The sequence below is a fragment of the Neophocaena asiaeorientalis genome, unplaced genomic scaffold (genome assembly GCF_003031525.2).
Source record: "Neophocaena asiaeorientalis asiaeorientalis breed wild unplaced genomic scaffold, Neophocaena_asiaeorientalis_V1.1 scaffold912, whole genome shotgun sequence".
NCBI lineage: Eukaryota > Metazoa > Chordata > Mammalia > Artiodactyla > Phocoenidae > Neophocaena > Neophocaena asiaeorientalis.
In genome coordinates this window covers 498,906-520,713 of record NW_020175052.1, presented here as the reverse complement: position 1 = coordinate 520,713, position 21,808 = coordinate 498,906, and the positions used below count along the sequence as shown (strand labels likewise).

Below are 21,808 nucleotides of genomic sequence, written 5' to 3'. Positions count from 1 at the left end.
TTCTCCTGTGAGCAGGGGATTGGCACACTGGTGGACAGGCCTGCTCTGTCCTGGGGCATGTCTGCCTGGAAGGGGACTGCTGCCTTGTGGAGGTCTATACCCAGGTAGGTCACTAGGGGGTGCTGTGCAATGGAAAATAATTGGTAGTGGGTGGAGGGGTCAGACTGCACTGAAATGAGGCTCTAGAGTCCTGAACAACTTGGGTCTATTTCGGCTTGGGACTATGTCCCCAGAAACCCACTTCCAAACTGGAATTTCCCAGATGTCTGGGTCTTTTGTGTGACCTCACCCAGGCCTGGGAAGACTGCATAACTGAGGCTAGGACACGGGGCAGCAGCAGAAGCCTTAAGTCCATGGAGAGGCACTTGCCGAGTACCGGGTACTGAGCTACAGTACATTGGCCCTCTCTTCAAGGGGACTGGGGTCTGGCTGGGACAAGTGGGAGACTATTTTTATATGAGGACTGACCATAAGACAAAGAAACTGGTTTTGTTTGCGATTTGAAGCATCATTATCATTCCTTTAGGTTTGTGTATAATCTTGTTTATTTCAACCAAATTATAAGTTCCCCAAGGGTGCAGCCTTGTCTTCTAAGTCTCTGACCCCAGAGTTCTAACACATGAAGGCATTCTAGGCCTTTTTCTATGGAATGAGGTATGGGCAACCAGTTGCATAAAGTAGGTTAATCTTAAATCTACTGAGTCTCACAGGCCTAGAACAATGGATTGACGGAAGGGTTACCTTAAAAGGAATTGTGCTTACACCCTGAGTGAGGCAGGGAGACAGGCTCCAGGATCAAACATGCATAGCACAGGGTTTCTCAGGTCAAGGAGCTCAGTCCATGAGGGCATGGTTTGGCCAACAGCACCAGAGGCCAAAGAGCCCAGTGGTTACGGTGTAGAGTCTGGAGCCAAGATCATTTGGGTTCAAAGCCCAGCTCAAAAGTGCTGTGAGATCTTAGACAAATCATTTAATTTCTTTATGTCAGAATTTCCTCATCGGTTAGTGGCCATAATAACAGTGCCTAGTTCATAGGGTTGTTATGAGGATTAAATGTGTTAAGAGATATGAAATATTTCTGGGAACACATAAGTGCTAGCTATTCACACATGGAAGAGGCTGGGGCAGTGGAAGGGAGGGACACCGAATCCAGGCTGGGGGAGGATGCCAGGGAAGGCTCTCTGAGGAGATACATCCTGGCTGGGAACTGCATGTAATTTGGTGTGGCTCTGGCTGAGGGACCAAGGAGGAACAGGCAGATGAGATGGATAAGAGATGCCTCTGGTCCCCTAAGCAGGGAAGGTTTAGCGTAACTTGCTAAGGAGTTTGAATTTTATTTCAAAGGGCATGGGGAACCGTAGGAGACTCTTTTTTTTTTTTTTTTTTTTGCGGTACGCGGGCCTCTCACTCTTGTGGCCTCTCCCGTTGTGGAGCACAGGCTCCGGACGCGCAGGCTCAGCGGCCATGGCTCACGGGCCCAGCCGCTCCACAGCATGTGGGATCTTCCCAGACTGGGACACGAACCCGTGTCCCCTGCATCGGCAGGCGGACTCTCAACCACTGCACCACCAGGGAAGCCCCAGGAGACTTTTAAGTAGGAGGGGGTGACCTGATCAGATTGATAGTCTGAGGTTCTCGCTCTGACCGTGATGCAGAGGATGGCTGGTAGAGGGGAAGAGTGTGGAGATGGGAGGCAGGAAGGCCAGTAAGGAGGCCATGGCATTAAGGCAGGTGAGAAGCTGAGGCTTGCACTAAAGGAGTGGGGATGGAGAGAAGAGGGCAGACAGATCCAAGAAAGATGAGTTCAGTAAGTCATGTTAAACAACAAGACTGGCAGATACCAAAACACCAACAGTAATAATATGTATGGAGCCCTTAACCAGGCCCCATGCTAAACAGCTGGCATGGATCATCTCATTTAGTCCTTACCCGCATCCTACAAACCTCATAGGGGTGCGGGTGGTGGAGGGATGGGGAAAGAACAGATGTCTACAGGGCCTGGAGGACAGATAAGACACGACCTACTAACATACCTTTGATGAAAATAAAAAAGGAGATTTTATCAAGGAGTAAGTAACGATAAGGCAGCCAAAACAGCTGACAAAAGTCACCAGTGAAATCCTGAATCTGAATCAGTGGGTCCAGTAACCAGGGTTCCCAAGGAATAAAGGGATTGGCAGGTCTCTACTGTTAAGTATTCAGGAAATAAATACCAAAATGTAAAATTGCCTGACAGTCTGCAGTCTGTCAAATGCATGTGTGTGTGTGTGTGTGTGTGTGTGTGTATGTGTGTGAGCGAGAGAGAGAGAGAGAGAGAGAGAGAGAGAGAGAGAATATGTTTTCACAGATCCACGCATGCTCCGGCATTTGGATGGGAAGAAAGAGCTGTGTGTAAGAGGGGGTCTAGGAATGGGTCTCATCCTCCTTATGAATGATCTTGATGTGGGTGTCACAGGAATGAAATCAACAGATGGCAATAAATTTGTAGGAAATGAAAGAGACAGATTTAAATCCAGGATCACAGGAACCCTTAAAGTGCTTCTATGCAAGGGAGGCATATGAACATTAAATATTTCCTGAAGGATTAGCTCAGTTCTGAAAGGTGGGAGGCAGGGACAGGGAGGGAGGCTGGCTGTCCTCATGATGGGGTGGGAAGACGCACAGAGTAACGGGGCGGGCGGAGACGGTAGCAGAGAGAGGTCTCCCATTCATCTTATGCTGTACTGGCTCTTGACAGACAGGGAGTGGGTGGCTGTTTATTTCTCAAACCTCAGCTATTTCCTTCAGCAACAAGGTGTAAACTAACTCTGCTCAGGGCAAAATCTGCTGCTGCAAAGGGGAAAAATCACATCAAAGGTATAGAGCCCACAGGGGAAGGAGGGACCTTCCAGGGAGACACTCTCTCTGTTCTCCACAATGGTACCTCACCCAGAGGATCCCCTAGGAATTCATTCATCTTTCCATAAAAAAAGCAACTCCCTCTTCCAATCCCCGGCCTAGGAAGAAGTTTGGGGTTTCTTTGAAAGAGCCAGAGATGGGGTGGGTGTTAGGGGGACTCAACACCTGCCAGGCTTGACTATCATTTGAAAGGTACACATCAGCCCCCAGTTCCTTGGATCTCAAACTTTGCCAGAGAAGACAGGTGGGAGGATGCCCTCAGGTTATGTTGAGTCCATTCTAGTCAAAGTGAAGGATGTGTCCCTCCAATGGCCCTGGGACAAAAAAAGCCGAACCCTTGTCTGACATCCCCAGGATGCCAAGGACTGCAGTCATCACCATCCCTGCCTCAGACTCTCATCTCTTCCATCAAGGTTGTTTCTATCATGTTCGTCTCTCCAAGTCAGAGGTGCCTCCTGGACATGGAACTGAGGCAAGATTTTACATTCTGGATGATTTTCCACCTGCCCAACCTGTCTGAATGGCAAAAAAATATCATTCCAGAACATATCTGGCATCCTGCCTTCCAGGGCGTCCTGCAGGTTGGTACCAGATGCCAGCTTGGCATCAGCGCTTTGCCTGGGCTTTCAAAGGAAAAGAGGGCTTCTCAGTAGGCAAAGGGGGTGTGTGGAAGGGCCTGCATGGTACAGGACGTTCACCTGCTCTGCGCTGTGTGAAGGAAGAGTCAGATGTTTCCCCCAATTCCCTTCCAGCTGCTTCATGAGTTTAAGAGAGGCCACAAAGCATTATCTTAGCAAAAGTCAGCAGAACGTCCAGTCTTGGGTCTGTATATGATCAAAGACAAGCTCAAGTCTGACACATTTGTGGCACCCGATGGGGCCCATCTATGCAAGTTTTCCAAATGAATGGGGATTGACTCTTTTTCCTGGTTGGCTACACATTAAGCTGATGCCCAAATTCAGGACCCAGGTGGCCAGTGGGATGGTAAAGTGGACAAACAGTGCGTAATGAGTCAGAAGACACTCTGTTAGCCTATGTCTGCACCTTTCTGGCCTTGGACAACTCATACCACTTCTGAGTCTTTGTTTCTTCACTTGCAAGAGAAATGATACCTTTTCTACCTTTAGTCTCATAGTTACTCTGAGAAGCGAAACAAATGTTATGAGCCAAAGCACTCTGTAAGCTTTTATTACCAAAATGAAGGATGGTTATTAGTGACATGGCTTGGAAGGGCCAGAATCTTCCCTGAGGACAATTCAGGGGAGTGCTTTAGGCCTTCAGTTCAATGGACTAATGTCTCATAGTTACTGCCACTGCCATTTTGTTGACAAGGCTTTTGACCTCAAGGGCCAATTTCCACCTTCTTCATTCAGGGTTTTATGGCATCTGGGACCACAAAGCATTGGGTTTTATGAGGATCCTGTCTGAGTCACTTTTTCGACCTCTGAATTAACCTTATTGATTACTGGGTCAGGGGTGGCACATTAAGCTGGCACTCACGTTCAGAAGCCATAAGGCCAATAGGATGGCAAAGTGGACAAACGGCGGGGAGCGAGTCTCGGGGGACATCTCCGTCAACCTCTCAGCAGAGGCAAAGAGCCTCCTGAGCATTGGTGTTCATTTCATTTCGGCTCGTGGGGCCTGGAATTTTCCTGGGCTTCCTTTTCTAGAAGCATTAGCTCCTTAGCCTTCCCCAGTATTCAGTGCTCAGGCTCGGTTTACGACTTTGTGATAATGACCTACGGTTCCTCTTTGCAGGTTTCATCCCCTGCCACCAAGCACACACACAAAGCCATCAGTGTTCCTAGAAATTCTGAGCTCATAACTTTATTCCAGGGCTTTGAGCTCTGAGTCTGGCTCTCACCTGTCTGGGGTTTTAGCGAGATCACATCTAGAGGGAGATAAGCAGAGAGGTGGTCAGGAAAGAAGCAAGTGCAGCTTCGCAAGCCAGCAATGGACACGGGGAAGGCTGTGTGTGAGGTGAGGACAGCCAGCAAAGTCCTAGGGGTTGCTGAAGGTAACAGCTGGCGTCTCTTACTGGAACGCTGTGGTTCCAGAGATAAGAAGCAGGTACAATGCCGGCAAAATAACACCCAGATGGGAATCAGTGAGCCGGAGGCCTGGGGAAGTCCGCTCGTGGCTGCTGCCCGCTCAGGCCAGATCTTATCTGAGAACAGAGTCCAGGGATGAGCAAGTTAGACCCAATAAGGATGCTTTAGGGAACTGGCACAATTCTGCCCGGAGAAGGCTGGATGAAAAGGCGACTTAATGGCGGTTGTCAACTGGTCTTTACGCACCTATAGGCTTCTCCCTTCTCTGGGTGAGGTCCCTGACCATGAAGCTTATGCTGGACCCAGCGCAATGCCAAGTACCAAGGTGCTCAAAACACCAGCTGTCTGATCCAGCTGGATAAAGGGCTTTTACACAACCACAGCAGGTTTTTTTCCCCACTATGAAACACTTCCCAGCACAGTTCCTGGCACATACCAGGTAGTCAGTAAACTTTTGTCCATCTAGTTATTTGTTCACCCATTAAAAAAAAAAGTAACAAAAACATAGTGCCTGCAACGCCTCAGGTGCTATAACTAAGCACTTTATAAACTCATTTCATCTTCCTAACAACTTTATGATGTAGGAACTATTATTACCCCTTTTTATGAATGGGGAAGCAGAGGCACAGAGAGGTTAAGCTACCTGAAGTTACACGGTAAGTAAGTGGTGGAGACAGGATTTGAACCTATGTGCAGAGACTGCAAGGTCCATGCTTTTTTTTTTTTTTTTTTTGCGGTACGCGGGCTTCTCACTGTTGTGGCCTCTCCCGTTGCGGAGCACAGGCTCCAGACGCGCAGGCTCAGCGGCCATGGCTCACGGGCCCAGCTGCTCTGTGGCACATGGGATCCTCCCGGACCGGGACACGAACCCACGTCCCCTGCATCGGCAGGCGGACTCTCAACCACTGCGCCACCAGGGAAGCCCAAGGTCCATGCTTTTTAACACTACATTGCCTTCAGTCAAAGAGGAATGAAGGGCGATTTTCAGTGACCAGTGGCTCTGAAAGCCATGCCCTTCTCCACTGTGGCACACTCTTCCTATTAATCTAACGCTTCATCTTTAACAACACCAACTATGACAATGATTCTCTAACTCTGTGGTCCACCCACGTAGAAGCTCCAGATGAATACAAGGTAAGATGTGAGGGGTCTAGAGAGCTGGTAACACAAAGAATTCAAACCTTTGATACTATTCTTTCAACAGTGGTCTTTTTGGCTTACAGATAAATCCTGAAATACCTTTCATATGCGTGCAGTTTGGTAAGAGTGCTTGCAATAGTTTTGTTATCAGATGTTCAAATTATTTGCTGTTCCCAGCATTCTCAAGCCCTGCCTGGAATATGAAGTTAACTTTTCTCTTTTAGGTGAAGCAATAATATACTAGTAATGGTGGTCAGGGCATAGATTTGGAGTCCTTTGAACCTGGTGTTAAATTCTGGTTCTAGCACTGTTACACCATCTTTCAAAAGCCTCAGTTTCTTTATGAGTGAAATAGAGATAAGATGAATTTAAATGAACTTTAAATGAGGTATAATTTGTGTAAAACACGTAGCATCTCATGTTTGTCTTGTCCCTATTAGGTGATGAAACAATGATGGATATCTGGGTTAGGAAAGGACTTACCCTGACAGTCAAGTGGGTAAGACACAGCTCAGATTTCTGAATGGGTACTAAATGGACATGAGGGACGAGACAATTCATTCTACCACTTGGAGTCAGGAGGCCCAGGTGACAATCGTGGTTCAGACCCTTTCTTCCCAATACAGTTGCCTGTTAGGCTAGGCCATTCCTGTAGACTGTTGTTCCATTTTGGAGTGTGTTTCCCAGAGAAATGACAAGATTTCATTTAAAAAACTCAATTCACTGAGTTGAATTGCTATCAAAAACACAGACAAAATTTTAAAATAAATGCAATCCTTCGAGGATCTCAACTGGTCTGACACTTAACTCTTTGTATGACCTTGGACAATTCCTTTTACCTCTTTTAACATCTCCATCTTTTTTTTTTTTTTTTTTTTTTTAAACCTGTAAAAAAAAAAAAAGGAGTCAGACCCGGGAATTCCAACATCTTTTCAGCTTCCAAAGTTCTATCGCTTTTTCTTTTTCCAGCATCAGCTACCTAAAGGGAGCAATCAATTTGGAATCAGATGGCAAGTGTGGCCACTTCCTCACTTAACCTGCCAAATCGCTTAAGCTTATGGAGCCTTGGTTTTTCCCCTTGTTACGTGGACAATAATATCATCTCTAAGAGTGAGCATGAAGTTCAACAGAAGCAACATACATGAAAGCACTTTTGTAAATGCTGAAGTGCTAGCCTAGTCTTTGGTCATCGGAGTCTAGCTTTACGTGGTCCCAGCCACCTTGAGATCTCCACAGCCCGGAATAGCTCCATGCAGGGAATCCCCCCACCTCCGGAGAGAATCAGCCTGCTGAGTGCCAAGGCATGTGTGCCTTCTCAGGGGTCCCCGGGTATGCCTTCCGAAGAGCAGACAGCTATTGGAAGGCACACCCCGCCTCCCTCCCACCCTCCCGCCTCCCGTTGGTCCTTCTCAGAGCCATCTGGAAGAGAAGGAGGCAAAACAAGCTCACGAACTGCCAGGAGCCAAGTGCCAGTGCAAAATGAGCCCCGGGGGTAAGGCCCAAGGAGGAAGAGCGTGAAATCCTGGAGCCAGCTCGAGCCTCTGATGCTGCAGAGAGACACCGAGGCTGGCTGTGCTCGAGCGGGGTCCTGAGGCTCTTCAGGAAAGCAGCTTCTTTTCCAGCAGAACGTTCTAGCTTGTCAAGGCCAACTCAGGGTCCTGAAGTGTGTACAGATGGGTGGCAAATGCAGTAGTCATTCAGCAGTCGCTTACCACACCGCAGAGACACTGGGTCCGCGGAGAGAGCAGTTTGCGCCCGTCAGCCGTGCCCAGTGCCCGGCGGGGGTGGGGTCTGACGGACTCTCTCGTCCTTAGCTGTGGACCCAAGATCCCCACAGTGCCTTGGCTCTCCTTCTCATCCCCAGCGTCCAAGTGCTAAGAAACCTCAGCTCTTTTTATCAACGCGCCTTGCCTAGGCAGACAACTTGCTTTGAAAGACATTCATTCAAACCAGAAAAAGTAGCCACTGAAAGCTTTGTCTATGGTTGAGGGACAGAAGGATCTAGTAAGCAAATCATAATGTGGCAGACTAAATATCTTGAAAAACCCTCCATTACAAATTTCTTACTGAATCCACAGTTGAGCTTGCAAAATAACCCCCAGGGCTCAGAAATGAAGAGGAAACTGAAAACCAAAGAGGTAAACAGGCTCCGCCTCAAAACGTACAAAGAAACAGTGGACAGCCCTGCAGGAAGGGTCATGAACCCACAAGCAAGAGGGAGACATTTCAACAGACTTTCTCAGTAATTGATAGATCAAGCAGATAAAACTTGGCAAGAATATAGAATACTTGTATAACACAGCTCACAAACTTGAGCTTACGGACATAAGAAATAGTGAAAACACATTCATTTAAAGCATACATAGAAGCCAATCAGAAATGTTCAGAAGTTGGATGGAGTGACCCGGAACGGGGATTTTGAACTCACGTGGAAAGTGATTTCCCCCAGGGAGACCCATCTCAGTTCTGTCCTGGGTCATGCATATATCACACCGCTGACAAACGGGGATGGCATCCGAAGAAAATGAACACTTGAGACTGGAAATGATTGCATGTTGAGTTATAACAGCTCAGGAGTTCCTTGTTACCATGTAAATTGGTCTGCACTCTTGAACTCTGGATATATACTTAGTCCTTGACCTGTCCCAGGGAAGACAGCCTGACCATTCCACCCACTTCTTTTTCTCTGGCTACTCTGCTTCCATTTAACCAGAGGTGTTTCTAAGAGAATACTTTTTCAATGCCTTTGTTCTTTCAAAATGGCATGACAACACTCCAAGATGCTTTTCCTTTTCGTGGAAAGTCATCAACACTAGCGTGCAATTCTAGATCCCAATCCTGGTGCCCAGACATTCCAGGAAGCACCAGATGCTGAGGGGAAATCTTGGAAAAAAACCCTCTCGGCATCCAAGTAGGGGATTTCCTTCTTAGAATAACCACCTAAACATGCCTGTGTTCTGACCTAGAAGCATCCCTACTCTTCTGGGCTCAATGGTGGTTGCTTGTCCAATTGTGGGGTACCGGGCCTATGACTCCTCAATCCTGAGTCTGAAGACACTGATACAAGCCACAGAAACTGTGGCCCCATGTGAGTGGAGAGGAAACCGTCTTAAACTCTAAGTGGTCACAAACAGTCCCCCATGGGGGCGGTCCCGAGTGTCTCGGCTTCAGTGCTGGACCCACACCACTATTCATCCATTTGGCGAAAGACATTGGCCGCATCATAAAAAAGTAACGGTGCACAGATCCTAAGGTCGACAGACAGGGTTTCCATGAAAACTTTCCCATGTCGGCAAATGCACCTTTCCTCATGTGGACAAATTCCCCCCTTCCATTCGGCGCTGAGGCCTGGTGGTTACTGAGGGAGAAACGGGCCCTCAGCACTACATCTGCACCGTGACCCCTTTCCGTCAGCCTTTCTCTAGGTCCAACTCTCGGTATCAGCATGCAGCAGGTCCATCTCTGAAAGTCTTTTCAACAGTGACTAAGCAACCCCACCGGTACCCAGCTGGTCTGGATTCCCTGTGGGATTCAGGTCCCGAAAAGACAAGCTGTCCAGAGACATCTGAGAGGAGCCGGCACTGGCCAGTGCAGGAAGATGCCTGCCTCGACCACAGAGGGGCCGATTTGGCATTCCCAGCTCCTACCCTCCCTTGCGTCTCAGAAGCCTCTCAGCTGGGGCCACTCAGCTTGGCCACCCGCCTGGAGATGGTTACCTTAGGGGAACCATCTAAACTAACTAAACTTAGTTTAGTTGCCCCTTTAAGTCACAAGAAATTTTCCTCATAAAGATCATCCCCACTCATGAGATGAGAGTGGAAGCCCAGTGCAGTCTCAGAAGGTCCAAGGAGGACAGAGGATCTCATGGGCTCACCCGGCGGCAGCCCCCTCTGCATTTGTGTCTCCTCCCTCAGAGGGAGAGGGTAAGCCCAACAGGGAGGACCCAGGAGGACAGGGGGCCTGGGGGGCAGGCGTCCAGCTGAGGCCCAGCAGCTTGAAGAGTGCCTGGCCCGAGCAGGGAAACCAGAGGGTCAGAGAGCAAGCAGGGAGACACTGAGATGGACGCAGAGACAGCACAAGTGGTGGACAGGGACGAAGGCAGGCAGAGCCTTCATATACTGAAAAATAGACTTCATATACTTCAAATACTGGAAAATCAGGTAGCAGGGCTGATCAGACAGGTACAGGGAGCCCTGAGAGTTACAGGACTTGACAAGGCCAAGCCAGGTTGGTGCGACGATGGGGAGAGTCCCAAGGAGGCCAGGAGACCTAAAGGTGTCTCCTCCTCCAGGGAGTCCTCCAGGGAGGGCCAGGGGTAGGTCCCAAGTGCAAGTTTTGAGAGGGAGGGCCAAAGCTGGAACGGGACCGTGTATGGGGAAGGCAGACCCCCTGACATCGCACTGGATTTCCAGAGTCTTCCTCGTGAAAGGCAGTCTGGAGTGGTGCAAAGATCCTGGGTTCAGCCAGACAGGCAGAGGTGACAGGCTGCTCGGAGGCACAAACTCGGCCCCTTCAGATCCCAACAAGGGCAAAGCAGATTGTATTGTAGCCCCGACCCGCTGGCTCCTGCCCTTCCCCACCTCCCACCTCCTTTAGAGTAAGCAGACACAGGACAATTGGCTCATGTCCCTGTGCTAAAATGTATCGAGTTCACAAAAAATAAAAGGGGGGGAAGAAAATGGAGAAAACCCAACTAAAAGCCACAACAGAAACAGAGTCTCCAGGCTGCTAGGATCTCCCTCTCAGACTCCCCCATCTGCTCTGCTCCACAGGGGCCGCCCAGCTGAGCCCTGCTGTCAGGGGAGGGCCCTGGCCCCCTCACAATCTGTCATCTCTGATACCACTTGGATCCCGTTTCTTCTGGAGCTGCCAGGGGCCATGGAGCTATCCTGCCTGTCTGTGGGCAGGGCCCAGGGGCCCAGGGATGGCATCAGCACCTGGCCTGGGCGGGGGTGGTGGTGTTGAGGGGTGGAGAAAAGGGTTTCTGGGTTGTTGGGCATCCACGCTGAATCTCAGTTTCCAATTTTTCCATACACCCCTCCTCCCCTGGGCTGCCAAGCCCTCCCATTTCCTGCCATCTGTGATGGGCGTCTCTGGGGAGCCCCTCTGTTTTCTGGCTTGCTAATCACCGCCTATGGACACTGGGAAAAGGCTGGTTTCTCTGCTCCTGGCAACTGTGTAGACATCCCCTGGGCCCATCTGAGTTCCTCTCTGTGCGGCCCAGGGCTGTGTTGCTTCCTCCCTTGGGCCCGTGGCCATCTCTGCCCACAGACTCGGCCCCTCAGCAAACGGGGGGCGGAGGGTGTGTGGAAAAACAGGTGGTGGTGACCCCTGATGACTGCTTTACAGACCAGGGGTGCCCCCAGCCTTGACCCACGGAGTGAGCAACCTGCTCCCCCTCAGGCCTGGTGTGGCCCGGTGGTGAGGAACGTTGGCTGTGAAGTCGGAGGGACCTGGGTCTGAGGCCCAGTTCCAGCACTCCCTCGCTGGAGTTCAGTGTCCTCTCTGGGCTTCAGTGTCCCCATCTGTAAACTGGGCAGCTGGGCCAGACGATTGCCCACAGGGCCCTGACACCCCCAAGTCAAGGAGGACTCTGTTGACCCACCACTGGCATTTTCCCGGCTGTTTCTCTGCCCTGTAATCTAGACTCTGCTATGACTGGGAGCTGGAAGCGGTCATGTGCAAGGCAGCTGGAAGGGCAGAGTGCTGACCTGGGTGCTGGGATGGCCTCCTGGGTCTGACCCCGAGACCCCGATCTCATTAACATGCCCTGACCAGCTGAGCAAACCAGCTGGGAGGTGAGGAGGCTGGTTGTTTCCAAAGTGATTTCAACCCTTTGTTCCCCAGGTCCCCACAGCAAGGACAAAAGCAAGCACTCAGGAAATATCCTGAATGCTCCCTGCTCATCCATTTGCTCATTCATTCACTCTATCGTGCAATCATTCGTTCTTAATGTGGCAGTGAAACATCATAAGGAATCACTGGAATTCTGGTTTCTGATCCTGGCTCTGTCACTTATGAGCTGGGTAATGCTGGGCAAGTTACCTACCCTCTCCGGGCCTGTTTCATCATCTCTAATATGGGGAAAGCATGGCACCTGTCTCTTAGTCAGTGCATACAAAGCATTTGGCACTGGATAAGTGTTCAACGTTAAGTTGATCATCAAGTTGAGTATGTTGTTCATGGCCTCGTGGGGAGACAGACAATAAGCAGATACCTGCCCACTCCTTAAAGTGTACACACGTACCAGCAAGACAGACTCCCTGGCTCTGAAGGCCAAGAAGAAATCTTCAACAGGAGTTTGGGTTTAGTTTTTTGGCACAAATCTCTTCTCCTTCCTTAAACAAGGTGAAGTCTATTTATGGAAGTTTGAAACGGAGTCTCAAATATTTGAGTCGCTTAAAACCTGATCTCGAAGCGAGTTCCCCAGGCTTAGCCATGGAGGCTGCCAGTTTGGAATGGAGGCTCAGCTCGTGGCTCTTGGGAGGGGGAAGAATGAGAAGGCCACATCCTGTTCCCTTTCAAGCCTCTCCCTCCCTACACATACCAGCTCCTGAACCCTTCCTCCCGCCCATGCCTAGGGCCAAGGAACATCTCATTTGTCTGTTTCTGGCAGTTCCCAGGCTTGCCAAAGGCTGTCCCTGTCACCACTCATGCCCTCAAGCCACGACCTCCTTGGCCTGCATGCCCCCTCAGGATGCTGCAGAGCTTGCTGACTGAGGGTGCTGATTTATTGCTTCCCATTAGCCAGACCTCTGACAGCCTCTGAGCACCCCGGCCTGACACAGCCCACACGCCAGCTTGGAAAGGTCAGGTCTCAAGAGAGGAAGCCAGCCACCAAGGTGCCATCACGTGGCACATGGCCTTATTTATTTTGTCTTAATCAGACACCCTGAAAATTTCTCTTTGCTTCTGTTGAACATATGTAGATGTTTCTATCTACCTTCTCTTGTCTTCAGAGGCCATAAATGATGCCCCCCCAAAGTGCCCATATGCCGACTGACCCTGGGGTGCTCAATGGCTCTGAGCACGTGACTCTCTGAGGATGACCTCTCGCATCCCCGCCTCCTTTCCCGGGTTGGTGCCGACCATGCACTTGGCTCGGGAGGGCACTAGGGCAGAAGCTGGGAGCCCTGATTCTACCAGCACCTGCCCGCGTGACCTTGAGCACATTACTTATCTAATCAGCTTGCTTATCTAAAATGGGAAAAATGTTTACCCTAAATAGGTTTCATGATTGTTTTGGGATTATGTGAGGTCCCCTTATAAAGGGTTTCTTTCTTCATGGTTTCTTCTTATAAGGAAACAAAATCATGGAAGTATATGTTAAAGATATACTAAAGACATATTGGAAAGAATATATTAGAAATCGTTTCGGACACAAATTATTTCACGTGTGGGTCTCATCGTCCACCCAGGCTGGAAACTGCAGACCTTCCTGAGCCTGGACAGCATGGTTTACATGCTCTAGTATCACCCCAGCCCCGAGCCCCTGGCTTCTCATCTGCGGCCTGACTGATACACCTCAGGAGGACCTGGGGGCGGGGCAGGCAGTCCCCATGTGGACATGGGTGAGTTGCAGGCAGTGTACCAGGGACTGGGAGTGGCCAGGGTCCTGCATGCTGCTCAGAGCCCACAGCTCGGGGCAGATCTGGAAGGGCGACCTCTGGGTGGGACAAGAGGTAGTAGCTACCACCCTCCGCTGAGTATGAATGGAAAACAGCCCTGGCTCTGAAGGGTTTACAAAAACGAGTCTCCCTCCTCCCCTCTGGCTCTGAGTGGGGCTGTGGGAGAGCAGTGGCTGATGCATGAGGGACCCCTCTCCAGACTGTGAATGCTTCTCTCTGCCAGGGGAAGCCCCAGGGCCACAACCTCCCTGTTCCTTGAGGCTGATCCAGAGTCACCCTCTAGTAATAATAACAGCCACACTCTAAAATGATAAAAAAGCAACATGTGCACGATACACTACAGTTTGGAGAGTTCTTTCACACTTTTCATCTCACTTGATTCCTGACCCCGGGCCAAGGAGACAAGACAGATCTTTTCATTGTCGATTTACATGCATACAAACTAGACACTGGATTGTTAAGGAACCTGCCAAAGGTCACACGGCTGAAAATCGAACCCAGGTTTTCTGACTCGAATCCCTGTGCTGGGGAGCCAGCTGCTATACCTTCAACTGGCACAGTGAACAGTTCCAACCGGCTTGTATCAGGGCCACTGAGGGAGCAGGGTCCACACAGCTAACACACTGGCCTGAGGGGGCCTTGGAAAAGGTATAATAGTATAAGAATTCCTGGGAGCCGACGGAATGTCCCATGAGCTGATGGTAGAGCCAGGGGTCCTTCCCACCACCAGAAGGGGGTCCTCTTTTTCTTCCTAATCATCTGTCCAAACAGCAATTGTCTGGAGAGTTTGAGGGATGAACAGACTCACAAGTCCAGTAACTAAGTGGTCTGGGTGACTGTCTGCTGGGGTCCAGGGCTGTCCATCTGAGCTGACATGTGATCCCCGGGGAAGATTCTGAAGAAGACAGCGTGGGGCTAAAACCTGCAGTCCAGACTGGCCAGCTTGGGGTCCCTGAGAGCTGAGAAGGCCTCCTCCCCCTGCTCCCAGGGAATGAGCTTCTCAGCAGTGGATGGACCTGGTCCCTTGCCCTCCTGGCTCCACACTCTCACAAAGATTCAGCTCAGCCACTTACTAGACGTATGCTCTCATCTGACCCCCCGTGAGCCTTAGTTTCCTCATCAGGTGTAATAGTAGCTTCTAGCTCCCAGGGTCATTAATAGGGAGGGTCAGACAAGATCAGAGCGCTACACAAATCAGAGGGAAAGGGGATATTCGGGATCTTGCATCTTACACCAGATTCTGCATCTCCTTACACAATCGCCAGCCTTCTTTAACCTGGAACACGAAGCATCTGCGGACCTAACCCCGCAAACAGCGTTCGCCTCTGCTGTCATGTGGAAGGTCGCTGACATCTTGCAGTCCAACACCTCCCAGCTCACCCGTCCCTGCTTCCTCCATCCCGTGCAGCTGTATTTCAGCATCCCAGGCTACACAAGCCACAACTCGTTGTTAACTCCCATTTATTTCTCCCCTTCTCTTTTCTGAATCATGTGTTTCCTCCCCTGTTCCTCCTACACCTCCCCTCCGGCTCCAGAGTTGTGCTTTATTTCCACAGAGCTTAATGCTTCCTGATAAGACCAGCTAATCCTCTGCTGCTCCTCTTTTGCGGAGATGGAGAAGATTAGAGGCAAAGGGTCAGGCTGCCTCCCTTCAAGGGCACTCAGTACTTTAATAACGGAATTGGATCCTGCTTTCCCATCTGATGCTCTGGGACTGAGGGTCCCCATCGTTTCTGATAAGAAGCAGCTCTCGCTACTTCCAGATCACGAGGCCCCTGACTTGGGGGGGGGGTGTAATGGGAATGGGGGATGGGTGTTGATGCAAGTCTCCGCAGGGAGACAGAGGAAGTAACAGATGTGAGCCCTGTGCTGAGGCGAATTGGACCTGGTAGGACAATGTACCTGGAGACTCATCAGGCTCCCTGGACAGATGAGCTGAGCTGGCCCTCAAGAGGAAAATGCCCGAAGGAGGCATCTCTATGACCGCTGAGAGCCACACTCACAGCCGTGCCGCACATGCGGCCGTGAACAAGGTGGGAGGTGTTCACTTTGGGGGCAATGACCCTACCAGGCAAGGTGTTTAAGTGATTGCTAGGGCCATCACCTCCAGAAGTCCTGGGGTTCAGGCCGCGAGTTAATGATGCAGGTGGAACTGTGCTACGACAAGGTTTCTATGTCCCATCTCCTTGGGCAGACAGTGAATGCCACTTTGTAGTAGGTGACGTAACAGTGAGGCTTCAGTGTTTGCTGAACCTCACTCGTGGTGTTCAGAACACCTCAGGGCGACAGAAGTGACAGACACGAGCCCTGGGCTGAGGAGTAGCGGATCTGGTGGGACGACGCAGGTCAAAATGACACAGAAGCACAGAGGAGTTAAACCGTATGTGCTAAGTGACTGCTGGAATGTCAAGAGTTGGACAGCTTTGTGGGGTTGCCGTAGGTTTTATATGAAAAGCTAATTCTGCAGAGGCATGATTTGTTGAAGAGTACACAGACTATTTGAGGTCAAAAAAATGGCTCCTTTATTTATTTTACACTTGATCTTAGCCAAAAGGCTGAGAAACGATCCTTTATTTATTTTTATCAAATGTTTATGGAACATCTGCTATGGGTCAAGCACTGTTCACAGAGAATAAAATGGATATAATACCTGCTTCAATGGGGCTTATATTCTTGTAGGTAAGTCAGATGTTAAATAAACATATAATTACTTGCTTACTAACTGTAACAACTGAAAGAATAGTGTATTCCTCAAGAGAACAGGAGAAGCCTAATTTAAACCATGAACTCAGGGTTGCCTCTCTGAGCAGGTAACACTTGAGACCTGAATGGGGAGTAGGCATTTGCTAGACAACGGTGGGAGAGAAGAGCCCTTCAGACAGAGAGCAGCACGTGGAAAAGTTCTGAACTGGGCTGGAGCTGGTTCCTTTGAAGAAATGGCAAAACAGCTGATGGGGCTTAAGAACAGAAATCCAAAGAGTGGGAAGAGACTTTCAAGTTTTATCTTGATTGCAATGGAAAGTCATTAAAGGGTTTAAGCAGGAAAGTGACAGCATTTATGTTTTTAAAGTATCACTCTGGCTATCGTATGGGGGATAGACCAGAGGGAGGGCAAGAACGGAGGTGGCAGGTTTGGTCAGAAGTCCTCCGTCGGAGCAAATGATAGGTGATGGGGACATGTACTAAGATGGAAGGGGTGGACATGGTGGCTGGAGGAGAGCTATCCTGAGATGGGATCAGCAGGACTTGATGATGGACTGGATGTCTGGGGAAGGATCCAGAGTGACACTCAGATTTTCAGTGGAGCAATCCAGGGACTGGAGGTGTTATTTATTAAGATGGGAAAGAATGGTGGAGGCGCAGCTTTCGGGTGGGAGCTACAGCAGAGATCAAGAGTGCAGGTTTGGATACATTAAGTTCAAGATGTCTTTCAGACAGCCAAGCAGGAGTTGTATGTAGGCACACACACCTACACTGCAGGTGACTGTGTATCACAGAGACCATCTGCTGCTATTGGGATAGATGAAATTACCATCCATCCAGTATGGAAGGAGAAATGTCCTGATGAACTGTACTAGGAGGTCAGATAGAGGAACAGCCAGAAAGACAGCATGAAAGCTAAATAACGGAAGGAGTCAAGACACAGGAAGCTGTCAACTATGTGGAATATTGATGAAAAGGTGGGTGCGTCTCAAAGTGCCTGCTGGATCTGGCAACATGGAAAAGCCCAGACGAACTGAGCAAGAACAAATCTGGAACAGATAGAAACCAGCTTGGATTGAACTGAACAGTCAACAGAGGTGGGTGGGTATAGTCGAAGCCTCAACAGTCTCGGCTCTGAAGGAGGAGTAGAGACGCAGGCAGGAGCTGTCTCCTGAGAGGAGTAAGCTCTGACCTTCTCAAGCTTCACCCAGGACAAGGTTCTCCAAATCCCACACCATCAGCTCTAAGCTGACCAGAGACTTCCCTACGGCTCTAGAAGACAACGCACATGGGCTCAAAGGGAGTGGGAAGGGCCTCCAGACAGCCATTGCTGGCTCTCCCCTTGACCTGAGTTTCACCTTCATCCTTGGCACGTGAACCCCACTCTTTGTTCTCGGGTATTGTACTCTAGCGTGCAAAACTGTTCCATAGTGGGGCGGGGGAGGGATGGATTGGGAGTCTGAGATTAGCAGATGCAAAGTATTACATATAGAATGGATAAACAAGTCTTACTGTATAGCACAGGGAACTCTATTCAATATCCTGTGATAAACCATAATAGGAAAGAATATGAAAAAGAATGCATACATATGTATAAGTGAATCACTTTGCTGTACAGCAGAAATTAACACAACATTGTAAATCAACTATACTTCAATAAAGTAAATTAAAAAAAGAAACTGTTCCATCATAAAGGTCTCATGCCTCTACTGAGAAGCTCTTGTACGCCCAAGAGGCATGGAGAAGGTATGAAGGGCCTCCTTATACTCTTCTGGTTAAGAAGACCTGACCTGAACCTTCTCTTTTCCAGATCATATTGTCCTAGGCCTTCCCCAGCAGACCCTTTCCGACCTCATCTCCCGCTGTTCTTCCCCTTGAAAGCTCCATTACTACCTACGCATGCCCCCTTAAGACACCTTGTATTTCCCTACCTCCATACCTTTGTTTTTCCCCTTTAGAACTAACTAGTCCCTCCTCCTTGCCTCACTGAATCTTATCCACCTCTCACATTCAGCTTGAGTCCTTACACATCTAGAAAACCCGGCCTGGTCCCCTGCCCCTCTCTCTGGCCTTTCTCCTACACTGTTTGGGAGCATTGGCTTTTTCTGCGTGTGCCCCTACCTCCTACACTGAGGATCAGTGACGCTGCGTGCTTATTCCTTTGTTTTCTTTGCTGGCGCTGGTACATCAGAGGCGCTTGGTAAATGTTTGTTTATTGATGGGTTGATTGAGAAAATACAGTAGCCCTTTCTCCCTGAAGGATGAAGCCTTGCAGTGGTCTCAGCAGGGCTGCATGACCAGGGCTCATCAGGGCCAAATGAGAAATAAGTGGGTACCACAAGCATTCATAGCCTGCTTCCTGTATAATCACTGGAAGAAGTTCCAAGTCATTTGAGTTCAAGTTCAAATTAAGCTCCGGCCATCCTGACCATCAACTATTTCAAATGCTCCTGTAGAAGCCTACTCTGTTTTGGAAATGTTGCGAATTTGAACCACAAAAGCTCGTGTTTTCTTTTAAACCTACAGATAGAAGTTTCTTGGCATTTTAAGTTGCGCGTTTCCTCTGGCATAGTCCCTTTTAAATGTTGAAAAGGTAGCTTTCTAACTTACACTCTCTCATCGTGTCATGCTTCACGTAACAAGAGCATTGCACAGGGGTGAAAATTCAGCCTGCAGTGTTTTTTCCACTCAAGGTACTGGCTAAAGTGGACATAATAACTAATAGACTTCAATGACTTTCATGCAATATGAGTTTCCATCAAAAAGTTTACACTGACGAAGTTTTCGGGGCAGAAACATTTTGTGGAAATTGGTTCAATCAGATCTGGGCTCCAAAGTGGCCTCAGACACATAGCAATTATTGTAGCCATGAAGAGACAGGTAGACCCTTGACCCATTTCTAAAATAATATGCTTTGTGATTTCTTGGGGACTATTTTTGCTCCCTGGCATCAACAACAGGAAAACCAAGAATCTTAAAATACTGAAAAGTGGTAGTTTAAAGGCAAAACTTTTTTCCCAAATCCCAAAGGCAAGAATTCAGCAAGGACGGGTCAGGGAAGATGTGTCCCTCTGGGTGGGCACCGACTCATGCCCATTGAAGCAGGTTCCCATGAGGGCATAGCCTCTCATAGTCAAGGAAGTTCAACTACCATGTCTGTTTATACCTCACCTCGGCTTCTCCTGAGGTAGAATATATTTTCTTTTATGAAAAGAATGATTTATTTGCTTTCCGCTTACTAATTTACAAGAGATGTGAGGCAACAGAGACCCTTGGCTGTACCATCTTGGGAAAAGTAAGGCTGTTTAGGCTCAGTACCTCCTAGCCTCCTCCAGAGGGGCCCCAGGCTGCAATTACAGCCCCCCAGCAAGGCTGCACACTGCCACTAGGGCCAGGTCAACAGGACAAAAGGAAGGGTGCTCTTGCCCTGTCTGGGGCTTTCTCTGATTTGGCTGGAAATAATAAGTTTCTTAAAAAAAACTTTTAAAAGACACATGTGTTCAGATATGATCATTCTTTTGAGGGTGTGTCTGTTTTTAAATGGCCTGATTCACCCCAAATAGTATGTCCCCCATTTCTCATATCCAGCTGCCATACAGAAAGACAAGAACACTCTATGTGCAGAGGCACAGAGGAAACTGGGCTGTCACACATCTTCCCTAGGAAGGAACTTTCTCCAGCATTTAGCTTCTATGGTTAAAGAGAAAAGTTCAAACTCTTTGGGGTGGGAATGGGAGGGGGGAGAAACAAAGCGACCTGTCAAAATTCCTTTTAGCACCTACGACTAGTGTTAACTTACATGCTCTCAGAGTGCAATAAAAAGCCTCCAAACTGCTGTTAAAGAGATAGTTTGACCTTTTAAAATGGAAACTCTCCCACCTTATATCCATATTCAAAAGATGAACCTTGGGAACTCTAGAGTTTTAGATTAATAATGAAATGAGGCTGCCTTTCTAGAAAAGGGTTTCCCTACAGGCTGCAAGCTAATTAGGGTGCTCTAGACCTACATTGTAACAGCAGGTAGAACGCAGGCCCCAAACCTTTTTTAGTCATTGTAGTTGCCAACTGCCCATAGTCTACTTCTGAAAGGAGGCTGGCGGGGAGTCATGCAAATTTAGTAAATAAAGAAGTCCTGGACGCGACTGTCAGCAGCCTGCGGTTCCGGGGCAGGCTGTCGGCCCCTGGCGGCAGAGGAGTCGCCGCGATCTCGGGTCTCCACCGCAGCCGCCGAGCCCGGCGCGCACCGAGCGGCGCTGCTGAAAGAAGTTGGAGAGCTCCCAGATCGCCAACAGAATTCGGCGGTGGGCGCTGGGGAACCACTTCCAGCGTCGCAATCAGTAAAGTTTTGGAGTAAATAAAGACTTTAGACCGACAAGAGACCCATACTTTCCTTGAGCATAAGACACACACCGCACCACGCCAGCCAGAGGCTGCTCGCACAAGGCCATCAGCCCTGCTCCACCGGGACGCTCCCGGTGCCTTCCAGTTCCCACCAACCCCAGTACTCGTCCAGAGGGAGCCGAGCCAGAAAAGCGGCTCTCCAGGGTTTGCGGTTCCGGATGCAAATGCCTCCAGTCTTCCCGGCCCGGGGGACAAGGGCTCGAAGTCAACAGTCGAGGGAACAAGGGCAGAACCACCAAGTCCAGCTGGGACACCCGGGACCTTCTCCTCCAAGCCCGCTCGGGTTTCTCCAAAGGACGCGCGGCACAGCCCACGCGCCCCCGGCACTCCACTACACTCCTCTCTACAGATCCCCCTCAAACTCTTCCCAGGAATCCCCACAAAGCACAGGCGGCGCCCCGAAACTCCCAGGGCACTAGCCAGCCACCCCCACCTCCGTCTCTCGAACCCTCCTTATCGCACCGTTCTCGCGCTCATGGGGAGTCAGAAGCAAACCACGAGAAAATGCCTTCGCGAGGAGCCTCCCTACACACACCCGCCCTGTCACTGAAACAAAAGCGTAGGGAGGAGGGAGATGGAAGAGGAGGCGGGAGGAAGGTTTAGAAAGAGGATGGGGAGAGCAGTAAGAAGGAGCTGGGGAGGAGGGTCGGGATCAGAAGAGACCGGGGCCAGGGACCCCGCTCCGACTCCGCGCGGCCGGTCGCTTACATGCCCAGGTCGCTGTAGGTGTTGAAGAACTCCATCTGGTTGCACGCCTGGATCCAGCCCACCACCCAGGTCTCGTGGCGGGGGATGGGGGGCATGACCACGCGGGCCGAAGCTTTGAAGTAGGGGGTCTTGTAGCGCAGGACGATGGGCGAGGTCTCCTCGATGCGCGTGGGGCACTGGTCGATGGTGGCGCACACATCGTACACCACAATGTTCTCGCGCCGGATCCGCGCCTTGCAGGTAATGCTTTGGATACAGCCCATCCTGCCGCCCGGCGCC

General features: G+C 49.8%; 1 protein-coding gene across 1 annotated transcript in view; it reads right to left on the bottom strand.

Annotated features, from left to right (window-relative positions):
- The window catches only part of FAM78B (family with sequence similarity 78 member B), a 99,047-nt gene extending 77,245 nt beyond the window's left edge, over nt 1–21,802 (bottom strand). Inside the window, exon 1 of the mRNA XM_024763636.1 lies at nt 21,530–21,802. Coding sequence (XP_024619404.1) covers nt 21,530–21,792 — 263 coding nt within the window. The 5' untranslated portion in view covers nt 21,793–21,802. The remainder of the gene's footprint in view (nt 1–21,529) is intronic.
- Between the last annotated feature and the right edge of the window lie 6 nt (nt 21,803–21,808).